Below are 26,818 nucleotides of genomic sequence, written 5' to 3' on the forward strand. Positions count from 1 at the left end.
TAGGCTACATTTGTGTATTGTGTGCACGGTTACACGATTAGCAAAGCTATAGTGAAACAAGTACATTTATTATACAAAAATACATAAACGAGTTAAGCGAGGTCATTCACATGATCAAGGGAGCTGGTCCATTATATGGCAATTAAAGGAAATGGGAACTGGCAGAGGGTTTTTTTTTTTTTTTTTTTAGTTCAAGAACAGGAAAGCCCTGCTGCTGACTGGCTTCTCTCTCCCAATCCTGTTCAATGTTCCAAGTCTCTGCTGGGATGTGTAATATTAATGTGAAACAAATTCAGGTAACCACAACAGTGGTGTGGCATCATATTAGAAACAAATGAACAACCGAGCCACCAGAAATCAGTCAGTGTTCTTGAAGAACAGAAACCTGCTCATCACCTTGCATCACAAACACTTAAATAGTACTTAAGAGAAAATAGTTTAATCCTGACTGAGGATACATGTAAAAAACTGAAAGGAACACAAGAAAGAACAACACCTGTACAGCTCGAGGACATTTGATTTTTGCAGATTTTTTCATTCTTGGCTAGCGCCCCCCCCCCCCCCCCACCCCCACCCCGAAGTTCAAGGGGAATTTACATTGCATCAAGGGCACAAATGATCAGATGCAACAGTTGCTTTATTTGTTCTCCAGTATCTTCACTGCCGTTCTTCGTTAGTGGTTTAATTGCCAAAAAGACTGCATTTTCTAAAGTTGCCGCCAATGTTTATATGTGTTTTTTGTATGAGTTGGTTTATACATTTAAGGGTGAGGCCTGATCGGTTATGGGGGGGGCAAGGACATCTGTGCTAGTCTGTCACCATACAAGTGTAAAGAACTTCAGCCTTACACAATGTTTCCACTTGGGCCTTCCCATCCAACAGTTCAGCTTAAAGTGATCAACCTCCTCACTTGTTTTCATGTCCATTCGCTTTTACAGACAACGTGCCTCTTCCAGGGTTATGTACACAAGAAAAGGGGAACATATTTTATTATCCTTTCAGAGAACCAAGCTACCTGCTTGTTTCTCAGTGAAATTTAATGTGGCTCAGAGCACCCAACAGTGCAACCAGGTCCCTCTTGGTCTTGAAGGCCCCTGTTATAGAGTATGTGTGTTTAATCATCACTGTTTTCATTAAACCATCTCCAACATCGTATGCATTTATAGGAGGAAATGTAGGAGCACTAAACCAGAGCAAAACTCAAAGCCTCAGTAGATATAGAATCCAGGCCTGGTGGTAGGCAGTGGTGGAACCTTCACAGTCCATAAGCTACCAAACACGGAGAGCACTGATCTTTGGCTGAAACCTAGAAATTAGTGGAGATTTTAGCTCTCGCAGTTCTACACTTCATAAACAGGGAGTTGCTATGAATGCGAACATGTCGGCTAGTCCGGCATTAATGCAGATGTTAACGTACCTGAAACACAAAAAAAATAAAAAATAAAAAATGATGTGGTACATTATCTGAAAAGAAAAAAATCTGACCACTAACATGTCTATTCAAAAGGGGATATAGGGATTATTCTAGGGATTACTCTTGTGCTTCCAATACCTTAAAAACACATTTCCTTTAAAAGTTCTACAACAAACTATAAATTATACTTACAGTTATTAAGCAATAGGATGCCTGCAAGTGTTTTAATTATTTTATGAGGCTTTGCAAGGGGACTAACGAGAAATGTAACAGTAAGTTGCATCATACCTATTATGCAATAGGATGCCTGTAAGTGTTCTATTTATTCTGTAGCGCTTTGTAAGGGAAAAGAATAAATAGTTCCCGCTTTCTCATCCCCATGTCAAACCCCCAAAGCCCTACTCCACTGTGTTACCAATGAATAGCATTAGACCTAGCGGTTCCTACTAATTAAAGTAAGACTCTGAAACACTGCTGCTGAAACACTTTAACAATACTGCAGAATTCAATGGGGGGGGAAAAAAGACTCACACCGAACTGGACTGGAATTGTCAGGGCAGAGTGACTCTGGATGAAGCCTGCACTGATACATCTGCACCCCTCATATCACACTTGTGAATACTGGACCCTGGACAAGGAGAAGCTGGGCCCCACATGGTCCTGTGGCCCCACATGGCTTGTACCCCGATTTCCCACAGTCTTCTCATATCACCATGGTTTCGACTCGGATCCACTGCAGTGAAGTGACGCTTTGATTGACACCTTTAAACTTCCCTAGGTTTGATGTGGACCACCCTTTCACACCTGCAGGGTTGCTGCATGGCCTATACCCAAAGAAGAAATACCATGAGAAAGACTCAACAGAGGCAGGGGGCCGCGCAGGTGAAAGGGAACATGGGCAGTGGGAGGGTCAGAGTAAAACTGAAGACCTCAGTGGTCCGTGACAACGGACACGTTGCTCAAAGGCCAATTAAAAAACAGGTGTATGAGAAATGGAGTCCTTAGCCTTGAGGTGAAAAAAAATGAAATCCCAAAAACATGGGAGGGGTTACTGTGAGGAGGCGGGGCTGAGGATCAACACAGTGGGAGGAAACGCACAAGAACTGCGCAGACCTTTGTCTATTAGGGGATAAACCCAGGGTTTGGTAGCCCAACTTTCTCGGTCCACAGGTAGAGATGAGACACACAAGGCAGCAACGGGAGAAGCGCAGTCGTGTGCGAAGTTGTGTGCTTCTCCAGCCTCCCTCAGTCTTTGTACACAAGTTCTGACCGGCACGGCCGTGCGTGTGCACGTGTGTGTGCGCGCGTTGTTCACATGATGCCATTGGTGAGGTACTGGAAGCCATCGTACAGCTTGGTGGTGATGGAGCGCATGGACCCGTCCACCATCTGCTCCACGAGAACCTGCAGCTGCTCCTCGGTCAGGTTCATGTGGAAGCGCTCCTTCAGGTTCCGGATGGTGCTGGAGCCGTGGAAGCAGGGCAGCTGGGAGCCTGCGGGGGGGGGGGGGGGGTGAAAAGTTACAAAGGGAGCCACGACGCGGCGGCCTGTGCCACTAAAGATACGCAGCATGTGCTCCTGAACTGTGGGAAAACAAACCCAGACAAGCCAGCAGTTCAAAAGAAAGGCCGGCATGGATAAACATGGACTGGGAGAAGAGAAATGAATGCTGCTGATAAAGGAAAGATAAATAAGAGGGATGCTGTCGCTGAATGATTCAGACTCCTTTGTTGACACAAAGGGAATTTGTTTTTCACAAAAAACCTGAACATCAGCATAAACCTGGCCTTAGCTTGTCTGCAGCTACATAAAGCCCTTCCCTGCCCTTCAGACTGCTGTCCAACACATTCCCATTCCAGCTCGTTCAGTTTAACTAGCTCAGCCAGGAGCGCTGTGCATGTGCTGGGAGCTCAGAAGGAGGCATCTCTAGTGCTCATGAGTTTGTGTGACGCATGAACCCCACAGGCAGGGCTACCTTGCTGCATGATCTCCACGATCTGGACCACCTTCTCATGGTGCTTCCGTGCAGCAATCAAACCCTGCAGCATCAGCATCTTGTAGTAGTTAAACATGTCTCCATCCTGGCCACCCATTACCTGAGAGAGAGACACACACAAAATATTAACGTAAACATAAGAGTAAAAAGAAATTGCATTGACATTATACGGACATTATACATGGATTAAATAAATGGGCCTACAGACATTAAAACAATGGCTTATTAAGGCCTATTAAGGTCTTAATTTCAACAATTAAGACTTTCGCCTTCTGACTATGGAAATCCGATTTTAAATGGTACAGTGCATATTACCACATATATCTTGTGCTCTGGCAATTAATATGGTAGTCTGCGCTGCAGAACCGGCAGCCTGTGCCTGGACTCACATCCACAAACTCGCTGGTGAGTTTGAAAGCCGAGGTCTCGAAGCCCAGGTTGCGGGGGGAGCTGGACAGGATGAAGCCGAAGTCGATGTGGATGATGTGGCCCTCGGCATCCAGCAGGATGTTCCCGTTGTGCCTGCAGAGAGACGGAGCGAAAGAACAGGGGGATCGAGGGGGGAGGAGGAGAGATGCGTGCCCGCGTGACGCAGCAGGAGCAGAGAGGGTGAGGGGCCAGAGGGGCGGAGAGAGGAAGAGATGTGTTGAAATCGGAAAGGAGGGCAAGAGGGAAGAAATGAGGAAGTGAGCATTAACAGGGAGAAACAGGAAGGATGTTGGTAGAAAAACAGCATTCTAACCAACTCCCATTGACATCGACACAACAAGCAGTGTATAGAATTTATCTGATTCTAGCAAAAGATTGCAGTTGATCTCTGACCTCTGCACTCATGCAGAGAGATTAATTACTCCACAGGCGCTGAAAGAGCGGTCGTGGCCTCACCTGTCCTTCACCTGCAGCAGGTAGCAGACCAGGCAGTAGCCGGCGCAGCTCCGGACAAAGTTGCGCTGGGCGGTCAGGAAGGCCTCGGTGGTGTAGTTGCCGTGGTCCTGCAGGAAGTAGTCGAGCAGCGACAGCTGGCTCTGCTTCTTCACCTGGTGGATGGACACGGCGTTGACCACCGGCTCGATCATGCCACTGTCCGACGAGATCACCAGGATCTTGTAGGGCTTGATCCACAGGGGAACCCGCTCCTGCTCCCAGATCGACTGCGCGGGAAGAGAGAGCACAGATTCACCCATCCCTACTGGAGAAATAGTGAGTGTCACAGTACCTCAGAAGTTTCATTAGAGTATGACGTAACTGCCAATTTAGACGACTGCAATTTTATTTAGTGATAGGGGACATAGTTCCGACAGCACCGCTTTACCCTGAGTGTGTAGTCATAGGGGTTGGTGTCTGCATATCCTATGCTTAATGCATTTTAATAGTGGAGTGAGCAAGTGACACAAACACGTTCATCAAGCCACAGTCAGTGTATGTTTCAGGCTTGGAAAACAGGTATTTATAATTAGAGGTGTGGTTGTATCCAACAATCAGCTCACCATAGAATTAACACAATCTTTACAACAGGTCCTTGAAGTAACAGACTATAAAGAATTTTAAAGAACTGACTATCATAAATATACACTATCAGATTGTTTGCTGTTCATAAATATATCCATATATTATCACGCATACAGGCACGTGATGTATATGTTAGTCAAAAGGTGGTCACAAATAATTGGTAATTTATAGTTATTATATAGCCTCATTCTCATTCTTGTTCTGTTCTTTCTGGACGTCTCCTTCGCAAATCTGAGATCCACCCACTTTGAGAAATTCACTCCAATACTCACACAAATACCTGAAAGTCCCTAACTGAATATAGAAATTAAGGAGAAGGGCCAATTAAACGAATGCACTTTATGTTACTAAGACTGAAAATCTGTAATGAGCAGATATACCTATCTGATTATCACTGTTACTTCAGTTAAGTGAGGCAGCTTCTATGGGTGGTATGGGAGGGCGATCGCCATGGTGACATTACCTGCAGCTGTTTGAGCACTTGGGAGGCCAGCAGCTCCTGCCGAAGGTCGTCTCCACACTTGACAATGACTGAGAGCAGACGCCAGTTGGGGAGGTGGCCGTAGGGGGAGCCCTCCCTTATCCGTCTGTGAGAGAGAGAGCAGTGTGAAGGCATTTACTCATCACTGCTTCAGTACAATACAGTAAGAATGACATCATGATGTCAGAGTTCTGCAGTGTGATGTCACTCACCCGACTTTCTCCTGCCAGGGCTCTTTGAGGGCCACAGCTGAGGGGTCCTCCGGGTCCCTCTTAAATGTGGTGGGGGTGTGAGCCAACTGCTCCGACAGACGCCGCCTGGAGACACAAACATGCACGCACACACGTGCACACACACACACAAGCATAAAAAAATATATGATTTATACATCAAAATTCAATCAATCCAAACTTAGCACTGCACCAAAACCAAACCAAAGAAAAGGTTTCCAAATTTGTCCAGGTATTCTAAGTTTATATGTGTACAAATGTGGAAATGCAAATGTTCCGCGGTTCCAAAAATCAGGATCGAAAGTGCCGCGTATTTAACATTAAAATGAGCCGCCCTTGTGATGCCCCGCTCCTGTGATGTCATTCCCCCACACGCTGAGACGTAGCGTGCCTCAGCTCCAGAAGCGCTGGCCGCTGTACCTGATGTCTCCCGCGGCGATGAACACGGGCTCCTTGCTCTCCTGGCTGGTGATGCTGTCCACAGAGAACTGGGAGATGTTGTCACAGCTGTTGGTGTGGATCTCTGGGAGCTGGAAGCACAGTGAGGGCGAGCGGGAAATCAGAGAACAGTCACTACGGGGGCCTCAACACACACACACATACACACACACACACACACACACACACACACACACACGTCCTGCACTGCGCACCGGGGACTGCTCCAGAAGACTCACTGCATTATGGGGGTGAACAGACTTGTGAGAAAAGAACACCAAGAAATCTGGGGGAAAGGAATTTAATTATTCCAAGAACAAAAGTGCAAAGAACGTCTAAATGCCCCACAGCAGCAGGGGCTGTGCCATCCCTCTCCAATGAGGTACAATTTGGAATGAACCATTCACCATCTTAAAAAAAGGGGTGTATGCTTTGAGAGTTCTAGCTTATCTAACTTGTATCCTCCAGGCAGTTTAGTCAGTTGATACCCTATGATACTTTGACGCCTAAAGCCTAGAATGGATTTCAGTTTTTGAATAGCATAAGTGACTGTCCATAGAATCTGAAACACAACAATCCACTCACAGCTTTGAAGGCTCTCAAAAGCAATTCACTGATTTGCTCTTTGCTTAGTACGAAGTAATGCCAAGGTATAACTTGCACATGTTGTATTTCACAAGGAACCATGGCAGTCAGGGCCTAGTCCTGGCTAAACTGTAATGAGTAAAGGCACTAGACCTTTCTCTTTTCAAACAATTTTAGCCAGTGACCTTTTTTAATACGAACTCATCATAAGTATGATACTGGTGAAATAGAAAACATTGGTTTGCACATGTTGACAGGCAGTCCTTGTTTCCCAGGCAACAGGAGGAAGGGGCGCACCTCCACCTGCAGCTCGCCGATGTCGTCGACGGACCAGGCCTCGTCGTCGTTGTCGTAGTTGGGCACGGTGGAGAAGCTGCTGGCCCGCTGCTCGGCCGTGATGCCGCAGTCCGGAAGGTTCTCCACCGAGCGCGTGCTGCGGATGCGCGTCTCGGGGATGCGCACCGGCACGTTGGACGTCTCGAAGTTCTCACACTCCAGCACCTCCACGTAGATCAGGTACGGTGCCTGGGAGGGAACACACAGCGCAGCCAGTCACACAAAGGACCTCAGACAGGGCGAAGGGATACTTTCACCTATTACAACCTCAAACGCAAACTTGCTATGATGATAGAAAATAAATAAACGAAAAAGTGGGCATTAAAAGGTCAATAAAGGTTTTCTATGATATTTTAGATAAGACTTCTGCTCATTCAATATGCAATCACTCCGATCATATATTTAGTTAATGTTCAGAACATAACAGCTAGTGTGACCTAAATGACCAACTTAAATAACATTTACAATTTGAATAACGCACTCTCCCAAAAACCTCTCTATAATGGGATGGCTACTGCTGGGCAAACAAAGTGACTATCGCATATTTCAGGGCCTCATTTTATTCCAATAGCATTTTTATTCCCTTCGTTCCTGTTTTTACATCACACGTTGTAGGACCAATCACATGCAGACCAGGGCACGGGCCCTCCCCCACCTTGTCTTTGGAGTTGAGCACCACGGCCTGGGTGTGGGGCACGCGCACCACGTGGTGGTCGAAGGCGGCGGTGGGCAGCCAGACGCGGGCGGGCAGCTTGTGGTTGAGCAGCGAGAGCTCGGAGATGAGCCGCTGGGTCTTCTGCTCCTTGGTGGGCAGCGTGGCCAGCCGCTTGCCGATGCCCATCAGGGACTTAATGAACTCCCGCTGGGGCGTCAGGCGCACAGGCTGGGCCAGCGCGCAGGGAAGGGGGGGGGGGGTGGAGGGAAAGGAGGAGAACAAAGACACTCAGTTATAAGGTGAGAATGAGATGAGAAAACCAGTGTTTTTCCAAAGAAAGGATTTCGTGTGTCATTCACGCTTTCATTGGTCCCCTCTGCTCCTCAGCGCTGCGCTTCGCAGGGGAATGAAAACCACGGCATTAACGCCAGAGCGCCACAGGGAAACGGCGTTACCACAGACGGGGGAGAACAGACCGTTTACGCCTGCTTCACAGCCGCCTGACGACAACATTCGGCCTCTCAAGTCTTCTCCTCGTACCCACGGAATAGCAGCTTGTGGTGAAATCTCAGTTACTCACTCACTGGCACAAAAAGGAAGTTCAACAAAATAGGTCAAACAAAGTAGCCTTCTGAAACACAGCTGTGCCAATGTGAGACCATAGAACATGACCTTTAAGTCTGGAAGGAAAAGGAACTATTCCTGCTGACAAAAATCAAAAGATTAAGTGTTAGCAGTGTGCGCAATACCAAAGAATGAACACCAGGGGGCAATAAGGATACAGGCCTTTTTCTCCCCAGAAGAAAAATGTGGTGGCAAAACAAAAACACAAACTTTATTAACACCACTGCCAATAATTTCACCCAAAAGGAAAAAAAAAGATTCACAGGTAATCTCCAGAATGTTCCACAACACAAGCATCAATTATGACGAATACTCTAGAGAGGACTGAATCAGGAATTGAAGATATACAGAACTGAACTAAATCACCTCGGATGCAGTAACAGAACATGTTGGAACAGTTTTAAAAAGCTTTGTCCAAATTCAATAAATCGAGTGTTAATCGCCACAATTGATAAAAGTCTAAAAGATACAGTGATATTTAGTCTTTTGGGTTACAGCTGACCCCAGAACAGAAGAAAATCCTTCATTTTTCTGAATTAAAATGAGAGAAATTAAGAGATGTAGAAACCTGCCATTTGAATGTATGAATGACAGATGTAAGCAGTCAGTCAAACACGCAGTTGGCTCAGTTCACATCTAACCATTCACAGGACTCGAAAGCTGTCATCACACCGAAATCTGAAGGCGGCCCCCTTGTGACACACTGCCGTGGCGTTTATCTTGGCCACTCCCCCGCAACGCCATGGAAACGGTGGCCATAGTCACAGCCCTTTGAGGTGGACTTTTCCCCCTCCTCAACAAAACCTTGCCTTTCCAGCAAGGAGCCACTCCAGGATCAATTTATCACACGAGCACACAGGTGGCAATACAAACACGCTCACTCATGATTTGTGGCCTATACCCTCCATTCTCTGTTTACTGTTGAAATCAATGGAGGATGTTCCACAATTTTGTTAAAAACAAAGAAAAAAAACAACTAGACTTTAACTTCCAGCATAGACGAAAAAACCTGCAATCAGAAGGGGCTCGAGGAAATGTGTGATTTAATTTTGATACATCTCACATTCAAGGTGCAGATTCCTCAAGCAACAAAAAACATGCCTTTCGCACCAAAAGATAAACCACCTACGAATCATGCGCAAGACTAATGTTCAAAAGGACTGGGGAACAACTGCTCCTATATACAGCATCATCTTCAGCTTCATTTTTCCATCTGTCTCTGCAGGACAGAACCAAATGCATCAGCACTCACTTAAACTACTAAACTACATTCAGCAGCGTTTCTTAACAAAATGATTAAAAGGTGCTTCACGGGAACCTATGATCCTCATACGGTACACAAAGTTGAAAAACCAGTTACTCAGCCAAATTTAGCCTACTCCTTTCACAAATAAAAATATTATGTGGCATCATCGGGAAGCTCATACTTTAATTTGTCATATCTTCATGCAATGCAGTGACCGTGTAATCAGAGTACATAGTTCAGTTCCTGCATGAATAAACAGCTGTGCAGAAGCCTACCAACCGAAGACACTGATCCAATCACTGAGAATCCAGCTGAGGTTCACCCAAGCAGTCCAGCTGGAACCAAACCCAACACGACATCATTTTTCTGCATCAGCCAATGGAAAGGCCACAGGCCTGGAGATGGCCACACCCAATTACCACAGACCCAATTACAGAGCTCTGCTCTCCCACTGACCTCAAGTTTGAAGCAAAAAACTGCGCTACCTGAGATACCAGATCTCAAGCTTGGTGTTGTGAAGTAGGCTATGCTGCAGAAATTGTCTTCTGCTACAAACTTGAGGTGAATGTCCAATTATTCTGGAAAACGAAAGAGATTTGCCCCTGACTCAGTCAAAACATTGACTCATCTGCAAGTCACAAGTTGCGCCCAATAGAGCCTTATATTAAATTTTTATCATCCAAAGATTGATGTTGGAATATGTTGCAAATAATGAACCAGGTTGAATTTGATAAGTCAGACATTAATAAATGTTTTACCTGAGGCAGATCTAAAGCATGAAGTGGAATTCATGGCAAAATCAATTGACCACAAAATGAAAAGCTAAGTAGATCTCATAACTAATAAATGTAAAAACCAATTGAAATAGACATAAAATAAGAAAAATGGCACATAGCATTTACATTGCATGTAAATATAATGCATTACTGAGAAGTGTAGTTAAGAAGTACAAGTCTTTTCCAAAAATGCTCCTTGTCTGCTCTACATCTAGATCTCAAACGAGATCTTATGTAGATAACAGCTGTACTATCTGATATGTTTAATGGACAACCTAACCAATCTAAGTGCTGATCACAGTTGGAGAAAAATGCTACTTTGCAACTTGTGATGCACGTTTTCATATTTTCATTCCATGGTCACGTGATTTAGCCAGTGAATTTTCTCCACACAAATCTACACAGAATATCGGTAGAGCACGCCAGCGGAGTCAGCCAACATCCCACAATCCACAGCACCAGGACGATAAGGAGGCAGTGGACTTACTGTACCAGGCTTTAGGTCAAGGCTCTCAGTGCTGGAGCTCAAGCCCTGGGAAAGGAGAGGGTTACAGCATGGGGAGAGGGGGAGGGCAAGACAAAAACAAGACAATGGTGACCACTCCGGCCCAAGCGGGATCGCCAGCGGGCAGGGGCCGAGCCCGCGGCGCGTTAGCCCACGCTCAGAGGAAACGCGCCCTGGCGTCCGCTGGCCGCCGAGCCGCTAGAGAAGAGCAGAGATTCCATTTCCCAGCTTCTCCGCGTGACACTCGCACGCGTTACACAATCTGAGGAAACGGCCTTTCACAGCAGCTCCTGCACGTCACGCCGTCCGACAGCACGCAGCCTCGACAGCACGCGGGGAACCGCTTTCCTGACTGACATTTTAAAACGCATTCTGGGGAAGAGACGGATTCATGCGCGCCTGAACATACGTTTGTAAAGTTTTCCTTTTATTCCTGAGAATGCTGGAATTCAGCTCAAATAAAAGTCAGAATGTTATCACCGCGGTTCGTGCTCTTGACTCCAGGAAGGGACAGTAAATCAGTCAGCAGCTGAGAGCAGGTTTCACATCAATGTTCCTCCAAAAATGTAAACAACTTAATGTCATGGATGATAAGTAGGCCTGGATAATAATAGCCGCCAGGTTACGAGTGTTACACATTCTAACCTCCAGCCATATATACAGCACTTCCTCTTGGGAACATCGGTCTTAAATGCTGGCAGTCATCCAGAGTGTATGGCAGGTTTGTTTATCCATACACAGTGGGAGTGGTCAGAAGTTATTACCAGGTACACATAGGGCGGCTAGGAGCAGCAGCTAATAAAACGGGGAAATTCAGTACTAAGCATGTAACGTTACACTAAATAAACACGTTTGAAGTGAAGTATTCGTGCTGCTTGCTTTTGAGATAGGGACAAGCCCGGTGAATCAGACTGCCCTGCATAGACAGAGGGACAGACAGACAAACGGACAGCGCGGATCGCTGCGTCACTCATCCCTGCCCAAATCCCCTGCCTAATCCCAGGAGCAGCAGCAGGGCCCGGCTTGACCCCGCAGCGGGGATTTGGTGACGGGGGAACGCAGCGTCGGGACGTCCCGTCACTGTGAACGGGCGCAGGTACAGCCGAACGGAGCGGTACTCCCGCTCTAAGCACCCCTCCAGGCCCACCCCCCCCCGCCCCCCGCCCCCCCCCAGCTCGCAGCAGCAGGTGGCCACAAAGAGGGAGCGCACTGGTGACCGCTGCATCGCCCGCCGCGCTTCACAAATTAAGAGCAGGCGGCCAGTCCATTATCGCCGGCTGTATTAAGGACACGGAGCTTCCATTCCTAAATCCAATCTGAGTGTTACATTACATTAGCCTACATTGCGCTACGTTACAGGCATTTAGCAAACTCTCAGTAATCCAGAGTGATTTACAGAGCGCTTGTAATTTTTTTTTTTTTTTACACAGTATCCATGTATCCATTTATACAGCTGGATATGTACTGAAGCAATCATTTATACAACTGGATATGTACTGAAACAATCATTTATACAGCTGGATATATACTGAAGCAATCATTTATACAGCTGGATATGTACTGAAGCAATCATTTATACAGCTGGATATATACTGAAGCAATCATTTATACAGCTGGATATACAGTGAAGCAATCATTTATACAGCTGGATATATACTGAAGCAATCATTTATACAGCTGGATATATACTGAAGCAATGCAGGTTAAGTCCCTTGCTCAAGGGCACAATGGCAGTGCCCTAGCTGGGAATGGCTGTAAATCGCCGGACATGCTGAGCTGGTAATTGTGATCACAAATCCCCGCCTTTTCCAATGGCAACATGAACTAGATACATTTGGGGAAGGTGAGGCACCTGTCCCACGGACACTACAATCCAGTGAGAAATCACAGGGTTAGGGTTAGGACTAAACGCAACCGCGCTCACGTGGAAGAGTTACATCGATAAGACACGTTCCATTACGTTATTAAGGACTCTGTCCCCTCTTCAAATGCTTACAGGGTCTTTAATCACATATGAAAGCAACTTACTGCCTTTTCCATTCTAAAACCGTCACTCAGGGCCAAAGGTCAAAGTGGAATATTTTTCCACTGTTATTTATTGCATTTTGTGAGACAACAAAGGGCCATAAAGGGCTGCTTTATGGTTCCTTACAATGCCAGGACTTTCACCCCGATGACTACCGGTATTCAACTGGTGCTCAGGAGGCCTGGTGTTATTAATTAGTCAGAAAAGCCAGTGATCCTCGTTAGTGCAGAGGCAGCGCTGTCTGGGGCTGGGCTGGTTCACTGGTCATGTGGAGCTTTTGGGCCTGTGGCTGTAGCAGAACTGGGGGGGGGGGGGGGGGGGGGGTTGAGAGCTCTAATCCTTAGTCCTGCTGTCATGGTCCGATTGGCTCACTGACTTCTGTGTATGAGTTCAGTGAGCCACAGCGCAATGGGCATGTGCGTGCAATTGTCCAGGATGCGATTCACATTGCAGTGACAGCAATACTTTGTAAGACGGACGGTGATCCATTATTTCCTGTCCCCACTGCCTCATTTTTCCAGAGAGCAACGTGTCGTTTTAACACTGTTGTGTTAACACTGTGCGTCCAAAAGAGAGAAATGCAGTACAGAGAGAAACATGTTGCTTATTTAAACATTTCAATAATTTATTTCCACAATTAATTGTGAGAAATGTGGCCATTCACAAACTACTAGCCTAAAGCTTGCACGGAAATGTGCAAAATTGTCAGGCTACACTTATCCCATCTGAAACCTCAGCAACAGTTCGCTTGACTTCTGAAAGGCTATCGCTATGGTGAACCGTCGCAAGAATTCACAAAGCATTGTTAATCCCATTTGTTTTCACACAGCAAATTCAGTTAAATGAAATCAAATCTGAATTGCCTGAAACTAAAGACGTGGTGCTCTGGAGATTTAGGACGGGCGCAGGAAGTGGGCAGAGACACAGAGGAGCATGTGACAGCAGGGAACCTGGCTTCTGCTCCAGGGGCGGGGCGGGGCTAACCGGGGATAAACACACCCACATGACCCAGGTCATAGGTCAGGACACGCTCCGGGCGAGAGCAGGAGAGAGAGAGTCACCACCAGGGCACAACCGGAGAGATGGAGAATGGAGAGGAGCAAAGAAAGAAGAGAGGACAGGCAGGAGAGAATGACTGAGAGGACACAGCCAGGAGGAAAGCAGACAGAAATGAAGGAGTGAAGGACAGTGAGTGGGCAACCGGGAGAAAAGAAACAGTGAGTGAGAAAGAATGGATGGAGGAGAGGACAGCGTAGAAGAAGAAAGCAGAACTGAGACGTGTGAGCAGGGATGTGCAGACGTCACAGCAGCGTATTTATAAAGAGCGCATTTGCATTAGAGTCGTGGGCCTTGCATTAGAGTCGTGGGCCTGCTGGAGCAGGTGCCACTGCAGACAGGCTGAGATCAATACGGGTAGAGAGGGGTGTTAAGTTAAAACTTCAGAGACACTGCACTGGACAATCACCCTCCCCCCCCCCCCCCCCCCCCCCTCATCAGACACCATGGTACAGCCCACGCTGCTCTTTTTCACAGTGATTAAGAAGCTTCTCTCCACACTGCTGGGGGGATTTTCCATACTGAGAGGTGAGAAAAAACACATTCTGTTGCATTACTGGCAGTTTTAACACACCCTGACTTCAGTGTGTGAGGGGAATTTCTTCTGTCCCTTCAAACAACACGTCTTTAAGACCTTGCAGTACATAGACACACGTGCATGTGTGTGTGTGTTGGGTTCATCTGTCTGTGTCTTTGCCAAGTCTAACAGATGATAACTCTTTGTCACCGACAGTGTATTCAGTTACACCCACCAAACACAGATCAAATTTCACCATTTCAAGGTGACATGGCTTCAGCAAATCCCAGTAGAGTAATACAGGTCCACATCGAGTTATCTCCAGTCAAGTGAACAGAAGCCACTGCGTGCGAATGAAAGGCCATCGGACATCACAGCGGCCACTGATCTATGAATGGCAGGCACTAAAAAACCGGGGTAGTCATAAACTTCAAACCGCTCCTTTCACAAACAACAGGCCCCTGCGTATGGCCCAAGCGAATCCCGGGAAACGGTTACCCTGGTGACGGGGCCAGCGTATGGGCGATATCACAAAGAGGTGGGGAGGGGGTGGGTATGACTCTTCTGAAAGACGGGGGGGAAAGAGCACAGAGATGAACAGATGGGGTGAGACCTTCCTGGACGGAAGAAAAGCAGGGGATTACTGAGAGCGCAGCGCTCTGATGTCACGGCCCTGCCCCACGCTGGAAGAGCCTCTAATCTCCCTGCGTTTTGTCACACATCAGCGCCAGGCATCGCCGTGATGTCAGGAAACCGCAGGTTCCCTCATGTACTGCAATGGGATTGGCGGAACGTTCGGCATCCGTGGAATGTAGCATCACCGTCCTATTCCCTATTCCAGTGCACAGGAGAGAACCTCAATCAATCAATCAATCAAATTTTATTTGTATAGCGTATTTTACAGCAGTTGTCACAACACGCTTTACAGACAACCCCGGCCTAAACCCCCACTGGAGCATGCGTAAGGCAACAATGGCAAGGAAAAACTCCCTGTGGCAGATGGGGAGAAACCTCAGAAGAAACCAGGCTCAAGGGGGAAACCCATCCTCCTCTGGTCGGCTCAGGGTGCCGACTGGTGACCAACACGTCAGTCAGTTTTACAGAGTTTATGATGGATAAAAGCGCTATATAAATGCAGTCCATGATGTGGCTCAGACGATGGGCGGAGCCGGGGTGGCGGTGGTGGGGAGCAGCAGGTGGCGACAGATGCCACAACCTGGGCTCAGGGCTGTTTCTGCCAACGTCAGCACTGCACCCAGCCAGTCTGCTGCACAGGAGCAGTCTGGGCACGCTGTGGGCTGCTCACTGCCGTGTAGGTACAGGACGAATCTGCAGGATTCCTCAGGCACCGTTTAGCCCCCTCACAAGGGAGTGACAGCTACAGCTCTACTGCGAGAGTTTGCTCACTGACAAATATAGCAGCCGAGTGAGACTCCCAAAACTCACCAAATCCCAAATCTCACCAAGCGTTAAGTCCACAATCACAGCTCCACCCCAACCACGCACGTGGATATCTTAACACCTAATGACAGGACCTTCTGGGTTTTTTGCTATACTCATACACGTTAAGCATATTTGGTCACCAGCTCCGGTACATGTATACTAAAAATGGTACACAAGCCCGTGAGTCACTTGTGTCCCAGTGCGGCCACAGAAATGTTAGCAAAGGAGCTACTTTGCTGGTGTTAGATCGGTTACATTCACGGCTAACGCCCTGGTAGGAGGGCGCTGCAGGGGAAGCTCCGGTTACATGCGCCTGCCCCTGATGTCCCCCAGAGGGAGGGATGGGGCAGGTGTCCTTTACAGAGTCGCGCCGCACTGAGCCGCACAATCCCCTGCAGCCGTTCCAGGTGACTGCACGCGGCACAGCAGAGCCAGCCGCCCGGAGGCCGGACAGGCTCGGCCGATAAAACGCCTGGCAATCGCACCGACGGACAGAGATCCAGGGGGTTCGGGATGGGAGAGCAGCAGGATACTGATAAAAAGTGATAAAGATGCAGGGATTAAAAGCAGAGAGAGATAAGAGAGAGATGGGGGCGAAAGAGAGAGATTGCAGTGGAGAGATGAAAGGTGGGAGAGGGAGGGGAGAGACAGCAGGGTCGGAGACGACAGGAAGGGAAGAATAAGAGGGAGACAGAGAGATAGAGAGAAGGAGACAGACCAGGCAGTGAGCCAGCGCATGACAGCACGAGATGAGGAGGAGGAGGAGGAGGTGGGGGAGGAGGAGGAGGAGGAGGAGTAGGAGGCGAGCTCACACACTCCTCTCTGTGACCACCACGTCTTCAGGATTTCACTTCAGCCTCCGGGGAAGGCAGAAATGAGGACGAGCCCTGCGAGGGAGGCGGCCTAATAAAGCAGCTCTGCTCAGGGAGGCGGGCACACGCAGACACGCCCGTGTGCTCAGGGAGGCGGGCACACGCAGACGCAGACACAGACACACCCACATGCTCAGGGAGGCAGGCAGACGCAGACACAGACACGCCCATGCGCTCAGGGAGGCGGGCACACGCAGATGCAGACACGCCCACGTGCTCAGGGAGGCGGGCACACGCTGCCACGCCCACACGCTGAGGAGACGGGCACACGCAGACACACCCACACGCTCAGGGAGGCGGGCACACGCAGACACGCCCAGGTAACAACTCTGATGTCACTGGAAAAATGATAAAGGCAACCCAAGCGTACATGAACGATTTGAGCTCAGCTATAATAAGACAGGACGGCTGCGTGCTCTCTGACGTGTGTGAGGAGAGCAGAGCGCAGCGTAGCGCATGCCTGAGCGGGGAGTGTGTGAGCACCTCAGAGCAGCACCAGCCTCTCCCCCTGCCGTCGGCACGGCACAAAGCCGCCATTGTGCCGCGTGGGTTTGTGTGCGCCTGGCGAGACCCATGGATTCGGTACACATTTATTGGGAGGGAAAGGGGGGGCGGCGATATAATGATTTATGACAGATGACATTTTCCCCCCACCCCCACACACAAGCACACACACACACACGCATCCTCCAGAGACCTTGTCTGAGAGCAGACACCAACATTCCACTGACCCTTGACCCCAGCTGCAGAGTGACCCAGCAAAGACGCCCTCGTGCCTGGCTGTACTCAGGCACGCTGGTATTTATCGCCCACCCTCGCACCCTCCCCGGGTGTCAGGCCTGAAGTTTCTGCCACATGTGTGTGACCCACTTAGATGAGCACAGAGAGGACCCGCCCGAGGACAGCGCTAAGCGCTAAGCGCAGTACAGGTCCTCACAACGCGCTTATGAGCACAAACACACCCTCATTAGTGATAATGACTACACGCATTAAAATAGAACGCACTCAGCTTCACAAACTAATTTTCACCGTGATAATTCACAGCTGCGTGAAGGACGACGGTAATGCAACACTAACACAAGCCGGATAAAGATGATGTTAAGTCATCACAAAGAGATGAGGTGCGAGACAAATAATTTAACGAGAAACAAACCAACAAAGGAAAATGCACTTCGCAAAACAGTCCAAAAAAAGGCCCTTGGGTAAGAGACCGTGATAGTGCACTATCTGAACTGAGAAGTACAGTGGCTTTGGAACAACTACAATCTGCAAAAATATCCTGCAAAAATGACCTGGCAGCTACAGCCAGTAAACCCAGGCTTGAGTGATCCTCACTCCCCACTGTACATGCAGAAGTGAACTGCAGGGTCGAGCACAGGAATGAGAGATATACGGAAACAGACCAGCAGTATGTGACTGTGACCGAATCCTGGCTTGTGGTGTATTGTGAAGCCCTGCCTGGGGCAGATGCTATGGTCTGTGGGCGGAGCCCGGGGGCGGGGACAGGGGCCTGAGGGGGCGGCGCTCACCTCGTCCTGGCTGCTCTCCACCTTGGGGTTGCTGGCCGTCCTCTTGAGATTGCTGCTGAGGCTGATGCTGACGGTGGCGTCCGACTTGGAGCGCTGGTGCGTGCGCTTGGAGGGCGAGAGGCCGTGCTCGGGGAGGGCGTGGCTGAGCACGGGCGGCGGGCAGGGCGGCAGCTCCCGCCGCAGCCGCTGGCTGGCCGGCTTGAGCTCGTCGGACAGGATGAGCTTGCGCAGCTTGGTGCCGCGCGAGTGGCGCTGGGTGGAGATGTGCATGTCGGACGAGTAGGCCCCCAGCAGCCAGGCGCACTGCAGCGAGAAGCTGATGCTCTGCCGGCAGCGGTGCACCACGTACGGCTTGATGGCGTCGCCCACGTCCTCGTCCATGTGGATGTACATGTTGAGCAGCTGCGGCAGGTAGAAGTCCACGTCCTCGTAGCGGAAGCTGAAGAGCCGGTTGCCGATGTAGGCCTGCACGCCCGGCTCCTTGGAGTTGTACAGGTAGGAGATCGCCATGGAGACGTCGAAGAGCTTGGACTCGAAGAGCCGCAGGAGCCACGACTGCTTGGAGGAGTTGTTCTTCTGGCGGCGCCGGGCGCCCTTCACCGTGCAGGGGAGCGGCTCCTCCGGCTCCTCCCGGATCTTGGGGGGCTTGGTGACCCCGCCCTCGGCCGGCTCCGGGTGGACGCTCCCGTTGACCAGCCCCTGCTCGGCCCCGCCCGTCGCGGCCGCGCCCTCACTCTCGCTCTCGCCCTGGAGGAGCTTGACCTTCTGCAGGACCTCCTGGCAGGCCTTCTTGGCCACCTCGGGGTCGATGACCACACCCACCTCGCCCGCGCCCTCCGAAATGATGCCCAGTGGCGGGCTGGGGCCTCGTGGGCTGTCGTCGCTGGCCGGCTGGAGGAGGTGGCTGGGGGAGGCCGAGGAGGAGGAGGTGCAGGGGCTCTGCTCAAGTTCCTCCGCCTGAGGAGCCGGGAGCTCCACGTCCGTGTCACCCATGGCCACTGCGAGGAAGAGGAGGAGTCAAACAGTCAGAGCACGCGCGGACTCACTAATTTCGACAACATTCCAAACCTCAGGCACAAAAACCTGAATATGATACCCAGTTACACATGTGCAGCTACACACAGCTGCAAACGCTACAGAAGATCTGAAAAAGACTGCTCGTCCATATGTAGTGGAAAACTACCCGGTACACACGCAGGCTGAAAAACATTACATAACCTATGAATGAACCTTGCTACGTGTGATCGCAGTTTGGACAGGGGTGAATGCTTGCGGTCAAGACTCCTGCATGCCAAAAACAGAGAGCGTCCATTGTAGTTTTCAGAATGAACTTTAGTTTGAATTTTACGAACGATAAAATCCCAATCGGAGGTCCAAATATTCTACAATCCACTCCATAAACGCTCTTTGTTTATTTCGGAAAACATTTTGAATGGTCATTTGTCTGAGACGCATGTCACAAGACATAGCAAGATGAGTTAAACCTGTAAGCCTGTTTCTGCAACATCTACAACGTCCTCCTGCAAAGTTATGGATGACCCATCTTGACTGTTATAAAACAAAGCTTCGCTTGGTCTCTCATCATCTTTATACAAGATTCCAGAACCCCATAGTTAAATCATTTACTGTCCAAATGATTCTTTGGCATAAAAAAAAGTACTGCTTCAAGATAAAAGTACTTTAAAAGAAGAATGAAAAGCTATTCAGCCTCAAATCATATCAATTACCCAAGCAGCGATTATGTCTGCAACAACAAAATGTGCCGTTTGATAACCGGTGCTTTGGGGGAGGTTACAGCGAGGATCAAAGGGACACGTCTTCTGCAAGCCTTCCTGACCCACAAAAGAGCAGTGTCTCAGGGCAGAGCGTGTCTTAGAGCAGTGTCTCAGGGCAGAGCGTGTCTTAGAGGACCACTGGAGCGTGACTCGTCTGAGCACGGCTTCTGCGCCATAAGCACGGGCCACGCGTGCCAGCGACCCAGGACAGAAGTGTGTGTGTGTGTGTGTGCGCGCGCGTGTGTGAGTGTCCGTGTGAGCTCCTGCATCGCTGTACCCCAGTGATCCCCTGCTGTGGAATGCAGCTGTAATCTCCCTGAGTAGATTATCACGCCACTGCACATGCAGCGTGCTTCCATGTCCACTGTATGGAGCGGAGCCAACAGACACGGGTCCTTGTGATGTTTGTCTAAGACCAACTTTCCAGTAATTACTGGCTTTACGAGAACAGGAAGAATTCAACTGAAACTATACAGTACTCCCCTAAAAACAGAACCTATTAAAACATGCGCAACAAGAGCCCTTACAGAGATTTAAAACCTGGAGCACATGAAAGGCATGTATTGGGACACACTGACAGGGATCTACGTGCGTTTCTTTGTTTGTCACTTTTCATTACTCGTGACATTGAGCAAGTTTCTGCATGCAGGCAACACCTTCTTACTTTCACTCATTTTTACACATATAGCGCATATGCAGCTGCTAGCTACCCAGCAAGAGCACAGCCCAGAACAGGCCTACATCCTGCAGCTGCACTCGCCTGAGACGGAGCCCACGCATTAAAGTGCATTAAAAAAGCAAACGTATAAAAAAATCTGAACATGTTGTGAGTCTGATACAGATAGACTGCAGGATGATAAACTGTAACTGATGAACTGAAAGAACTGTACGCTGTACCTGAACGAGCATGCTCGAACCTGGGCTAAGCGACAATGGAATGTCAATGGAAATAAAATTCTGTGACAGAAAAAGCATCATATCATCTGACTGAAAAACAGCTTGACTTGAGCCTGAATATGAAAAATGTATTTATTGTGGAAAAAAAACCACCCACACAAATTCAGCTACACTGCAAAAGTGAAAAATATTCAGGCAACCCAAATCGCATTTGGTTGCTAGAATAACAACAAGTGGGAAATTTCCAATATTTTCTCTTTTAAACTACTTTAAAATTTCTCATCAAAATAGTAATTATTTTTCATTACCTCAGAAAACTGTAAAATTATTTCCAAAAAGGGCTATTCAAATAGCAATTCAGAATTACTGCCCTGCAGTATTATTAGAGTGAAGCAAATAATTTTAATTGCTATTCAAATAGCAATTTGTGTAAATACATTTACTGTACTGTGATAAAACTTTCAAATGCTTGCTGCCAAACGACTCACCCATTGCTATACATTCATAATCTCAACTAAATAAAAACATATGGCTGGAAATGTAGCCTATGACTTACCATTGGAATTTACTACTGAGTATGAGAGGAGGTACCAATCCTGTGGCTAAGGATTTGAGTGATAACACTGATTTCCTAGTGACAGAATACAAGCAGATTTCTAAATATAGAATATATAGGCCGATAATAAAAATTGCAGTGCAGTTCTGATTTGGTTCTGAAATTCACAGGACAATGTGGCCACATTTCTCCTTGTGTGTGTGTGTGCGTGTGTGTGTGTGTGAGTGTGTGAAAGAGGGCATCCTTGCCCCAGTCATTAGTAATAGCACTAGCGACTTCTTGCTGTGCAAGGTCAATGTGTTAAAAAAATGAAATCACAGGACACATCTGTTCTTATTAACCTTTTTCTATGCTTGCCTGATTGGAAACAGCATTTCTGCCCCTTATCAGTCACACAGTAGATTCACTTTCTCTCTGTCAGGTGGGGCTGCTCAGTGATGCAAAGCCCTACATTTAACACCAGAAATAGAACCCAATAGCATGGCATCTCTCTCTCCAGTGGGGCCCATCAAGGTGAGAAGTGGTGAGACAGGTTCTGTTACAGAAGCAGAGGCCTGCATGCAGCGCGGTCGCACATGTGCAGAACAGCACTGCAGGACCCACAGCTTCAGATCCCACAGAGGATGGGCCTCTGTGCTTAATGCCACAATGCAGAATGATCCTCTTTATCATCACACCACAGCTTCAGATCTCACAGAGGATGGGCCCCGGTGCTTAATGCCACAATGCAGAATGATCCCCTTTACCATAAAATCTCAGCTTCAGATCCCATAGAGGATGGGCCTTGGTGCTTAATGCCACAATGCAGAATGATCCCCTTCAGCATAAGACCACAGCTTCAGATCCCACAGAGGATGGGCCCCGGTGCTTAATGCCACAATGCAGAATGGTCCCCTTTACCATAAAATCACAGCTTCAGATCTAATACAGATAGAGTTCCTATGTGAGAACATGAAATGCCAGATCCCCTCTATCACAGGGGAACACAGCTTCAGATCAAACAGAGAAGAGGCTCCTGTGCTGAAGACTAATGATGCAGAACGACCCCAGCTATCCCTACATCCTCCCCAGCCAGCATGATCTAGTTTTAATGATCACAGCTTCATTTTTGGCCCCATTTTTAAGATCACAGTTCTAACAGAACAGCTCTAAGCCTGTTATTGCTAAATCTGCATAAGTTTACACGTCTGCCTTCGACCCACAGCTTAGCATCACGTTGCTTGTTTCACTGCAGATGCACACTAGCCTGACAGACTGCAGAATTACACTGCATATGCGATACTTTAAATAGGTATACTGCATGCTAAATGGATGTTACCAACCTATACCTGACATTGTAGAACCGCAGCTGTTTCAATGCAAGGTCAACTGTGCTTAAATCACTCTACCAATATACACAAAATTTGAACAGTTGAACAGTAATAAAGAACCTGATTCGGTCCAGTAAAATATAGCCATGTTATTGTGTGCATTTGAGAGTAGCTTTTAATATCTAGCACATGAGAATTCTGTCAATATGAGTTTAAAAAAAACATACAATGTGAGAATAACACAATGTTATTTAAAAAAAGTTTCTAAATTAATCAGCCTGGGGGTTCCCCCCCTCCCCCCCCACACAAGCAGTCCAAGGTGCACTCCATTACCTCTAATGAAAATTCAGCCACGAATGGAAAAGTGGATTTCCACCTTCACTGAAGAACACCACAAACTCCCAGAATGCACACTGATTAAAGGCCACAGAGTTCTGCATCCTTCACTCGATCAGGCCGAGACGGCGACCATTCCCTGTGAACTGTGTCCCTTCTTCCCTCCCAACTGCTGCCTGGCCAACGAGTCAGGGCACAGATAACCTGCCGCCAGAGGAAACACAGCTGCTCCATATATACTCACCATCTCCCTTATCTAACCGCTCTCACTGGGTATCTAGCTGCTCAGAACTGAGATGTGTCCCAGCCTGTAAACACACTAAAATAAGTCTGCGGCAATCTTTTTAACGTCAGCTTTGATTTGTTTCGCAACATGCGGCACACGGTACACGTTCTATTCGCAACACTGAACTAAATAAGAGGCCCTACCCAAGCCTATACACAGTTCACAAGATCAAAGGTGAGCTGCAGCTTCTCAAAACACTTCACTGCCACATAAGCACACAGAGCCACAGAACAGCAACATGAGCTCAGCTCACAGCTCAGACAGAGATGAAATACCAGGGACATGTGATCAGATGTGCTCCAGTCCCCTTTCCTCAGCACTTCTGCTGCTTCACTACACAAAAGGCAACTAAACAAAGCACTTCACATCTGGACCAGTGGAGAGGGTAAGAGGAGACTTGAACAGGTGAAGTGTAACACGGTGAAGAAGCTGACACAGGTCAGCTTTCTGAAAGCTTGTGTGTGTTAACGTGTCTTTTGGCAGTGGATGCCAAGATCACTTCAAGAGCCACCATTGGAGTAATGGCAACCGTGCCCCTGTCCAGACCAACCCATCTCCTCGCACTGAGCACCACCCTAGCAACCAATCACAGCACACAATTCTTCATTCTCAGAGGAAACAGCATCAAGAAGCAAACTCCTTCAAACAAAGGTCACCGAAAGCTCATATTGTGATAAGGGAAGTAAATGAAGGCTGAGAGGACAGCCAAATTGGTGGACCCACAACACCATACCCTCCTGTGCACCAAGTCTTAATCTTTTGGGCAGTGTCATGCATTACACACCTTCAAAACCAATATGAACAAATTAAACATTTTAAGCAATGGATCTAAAATGAAATGCCACTGCCTATCCTTCACAAAACCGAATGCCAGTCACCCCTCTGACTGTGAATGACTCTTCCCTTGAGAGGGCATATCCCAGGGGCCACTCTGTACCTGATACTGAAAGATGACCGTGCTATCGTGCTAGATAATGGCTCCAACAATCCCTTGAGGAACAATGCACTGGTGCAGTGTTACACAGAACATGATCAGGGTTGCTTTCCATCCCTTAATAATGAAATTAACCCGACAAACACAATGAACAGAAATGGTCCTGTGTCGCTGTGGTGGGCTGCAACTCATTATGGTACAAACAAGTTTCTCAATAACCACGTATTTTTAAAATATAAATGAAAATCGGAAATATACTTTGATAAGACCACAAAGGTGACAGGCAATGTGTTGAACGTAGTCCCCGTTTTGGAGAGGAAACTGATCGGTATAAGCTGCATAAATAATAAAACAAACAAATAAATTTCATGTGGTATAGCTGAACTGTCATAGTTTCAATAATCTTGTAACGACTAAGATGGGGGTCGCTTATTCACCGAGGAAAAATATGACCTCACTTAATTAGCTGTATGACAAAGAACTGACAACATAAGTCTTCCAGCCACAAGGTTAAGATCCCATTTTGAACACTGTTAAGGCTAGCTAACTAGCTAATGTTACCTTACCTAACGTTCGTGACAATGGTTTGTTAACTATCTAGCTGGGAACTTAGATTAGCGTTGACAATAAGACTCGTTTTAAGTACAGATAGCTTTGGTTGCAATATGACACAAAATGCTGCTATCCAATTGGATAGATACACAAGCAGTGTAACTTTTGGCGAAGTGATAAGCTAATTTATCTAACAAAACGAGGTAAGTTATATCTGTTTATTATCATACAAATCAAATCTGGCTGTTGTTGCCGGGTAAGCATGCTAGCCGGTGATGTAGTAGGCTATATGAATGACAAGTAAGCAATGAGACTGAGTCCACAAAAACGACATTCGCTTGTTATCTAGTTATTCCAAAATCCCGGGCTGAATGTGATGCCACACAGTATCAGTGGCTACTTAGCAAGACTTCTTGCAAAGGGTTTCCCTCTGGAATTGCAGACATGGGCTAACACCCTCACAAGCGAGCTATCGCATACTGAAGACAGAACGTGTGCCATCAATCTGGCTGTCCGGCTATTGTTAGCTTGCTAGCTAGCTAACTAGAATATCTACCGTCGTTGTAGAAGTCAGTTGTTCTACTTGTCGTCAATATGTAACGTCGTTAGGTACTTAGTCTAGCTAGCTGTGCAGTCTATCCAATATTAGTTTTTTTTCTGCCAGAACTTAACTGGACAGCCAACTCAACTGGCTATATCACACCCGATGAGTTGTGAGTTTGGTGTTCCCTAGAGTAAACGAAGTATTTTTCTGATCTAGTTGGTTACAGCTTACTAGTGGTCCGATAGATAGCTAGCTTGCTGACAAACTCATCAAACACGGGATCATCTAAAAACATTTAGTGCATGGTTACTATATGAACATCTTACAAGTTCGATGCAAGTGTATAGTAAAATTATAATTAAAACCTGCAGTTATTCTCATCTACTGCCAAACTTCTGTTGAACTAACGTTACCAAGCTAGTTGCTTGCTATCTACTTTGTTGCGCTCTTAGATATCGTTGACTCTTCATCTCGTCTCCTTTTGGTTGACGGACTGACACGCAATTCTATAGCTAGCTCACAAGCAAATGTAAATGGTAACTAACCCACTCACAACTACTGTCCAAAACAAAATCACAACGTCTCTTACCTCTTCAATAGTCGGGTGGAGTTTGAAATTTTTCTATCTCCAGTTTTCCACCCCCATTTGGAGAAACATACAATCCCCCACACTACTCCCGAGTTTCTCTCTTTGCAACTTGGACAAGTGACAGGCCTGGGATGTCTGCATCAAATGCCTGTAGGTCTTAAAAAACGATACAACTCACGAAACTAAAGCGCTTTGGACGCCATTTTGGTTCTTTGCTCGACGTACAGATCCAAGATGGGGCGTGTTTTGCAGTATCAAATCTAAATTTTCAGCTACGGTGTGCAGTACCTAAGTGTCCAGTGACTGCGAATTCGATGGATAACAGTTTCTATGTCATTGTTTAATCACAACTAGCCACAATGCACAGCAGCTCACAAGTTATCTCAAATATTACATTCGTAAGCTATCTATCCAGCAGACGTTAGCTATGTGCAGGCCGTTCAACTTCTTGTTGGCAAGGACCTATTTTCATCATGGGAATTGTTGTTATAGCTGTTCAACAGTGCCTGTATAAACAGAACACACACATTTTAGTGCTGTATTGTTCTTATTTTCCAGAGGTCTTATGGAAATATAGGATTTCTCCATTTTAAATAAACAATTGTATGAAATTAGAAAGTGTTATTTCTACTTTTACTTTCCTGCGTTAGTTGTGATTAAACCGATTTAACGTAAAAAGGAGTGAATGCAACGAGTAGTCGCGGGTTATTGACACTAATTTTGATTCATGGACTATGGATGAAGATGTCAATTGCTCATTGATGACGTTGGCTATAAACTGCAAGAATACGTATCTAGTGG

The 26,818-nt window shown here is 47.4% G+C and overlaps 1 protein-coding gene and 1 long non-coding RNA gene across 3 annotated transcripts; one reads left to right on the forward strand and one right to left on the reverse strand.

The window, feature by feature from the left end:
- Positions 1–47: 47 nt before the first annotated feature.
- pi4kb (phosphatidylinositol 4-kinase, catalytic, beta) lies at positions 48–26,462 on the reverse strand. Of its 2 annotated transcripts, XM_035435435.1 has the most exons (12): positions 26,018–26,462; positions 18,239–19,236; positions 10,778–10,822; positions 7,645–7,872; positions 6,951–7,178; positions 6,051–6,160; positions 5,613–5,717; positions 5,383–5,506; positions 4,296–4,561; positions 3,800–3,932; positions 3,390–3,510; positions 48–2,907 (listed from the first exon to the last, which is right to left on the reverse strand). In XM_035435435.1, the coding sequence occupies exons 2-12, from the start codon at positions 19,229–19,231 to the stop codon at positions 2,726–2,728; spliced, it is 2,535 nt and encodes an 844-aa protein (XP_035291326.1). In that variant the 5' UTR covers positions 19,232–19,236; positions 26,018–26,462; the 3' UTR covers positions 48–2,725. The 2 variants fall into 2 exon arrangements, with proteins under 2 accessions (XP_035291326.1, XP_035291335.1); XM_035435444.1 differs by lacking the exon at positions 10,778–10,822.
- LOC118237089 lies at positions 7,909–8,823 on the forward strand. The gene is made up of 2 exons (XR_004767123.1): positions 7,909–7,943; positions 8,032–8,823. It is a non-coding gene; the product is annotated as an uncharacterized LOC118237089 (long non-coding RNA).
- Positions 26,463–26,818: the final 356 nt, after the last annotated feature.

This window comes from Anguilla anguilla, chromosome 1 (genome assembly GCF_013347855.1).
Source record: "Anguilla anguilla isolate fAngAng1 chromosome 1, fAngAng1.pri, whole genome shotgun sequence".
Classification (NCBI taxonomy): domain Eukaryota; kingdom Metazoa; phylum Chordata; class Actinopteri; order Anguilliformes; family Anguillidae; genus Anguilla; species Anguilla anguilla.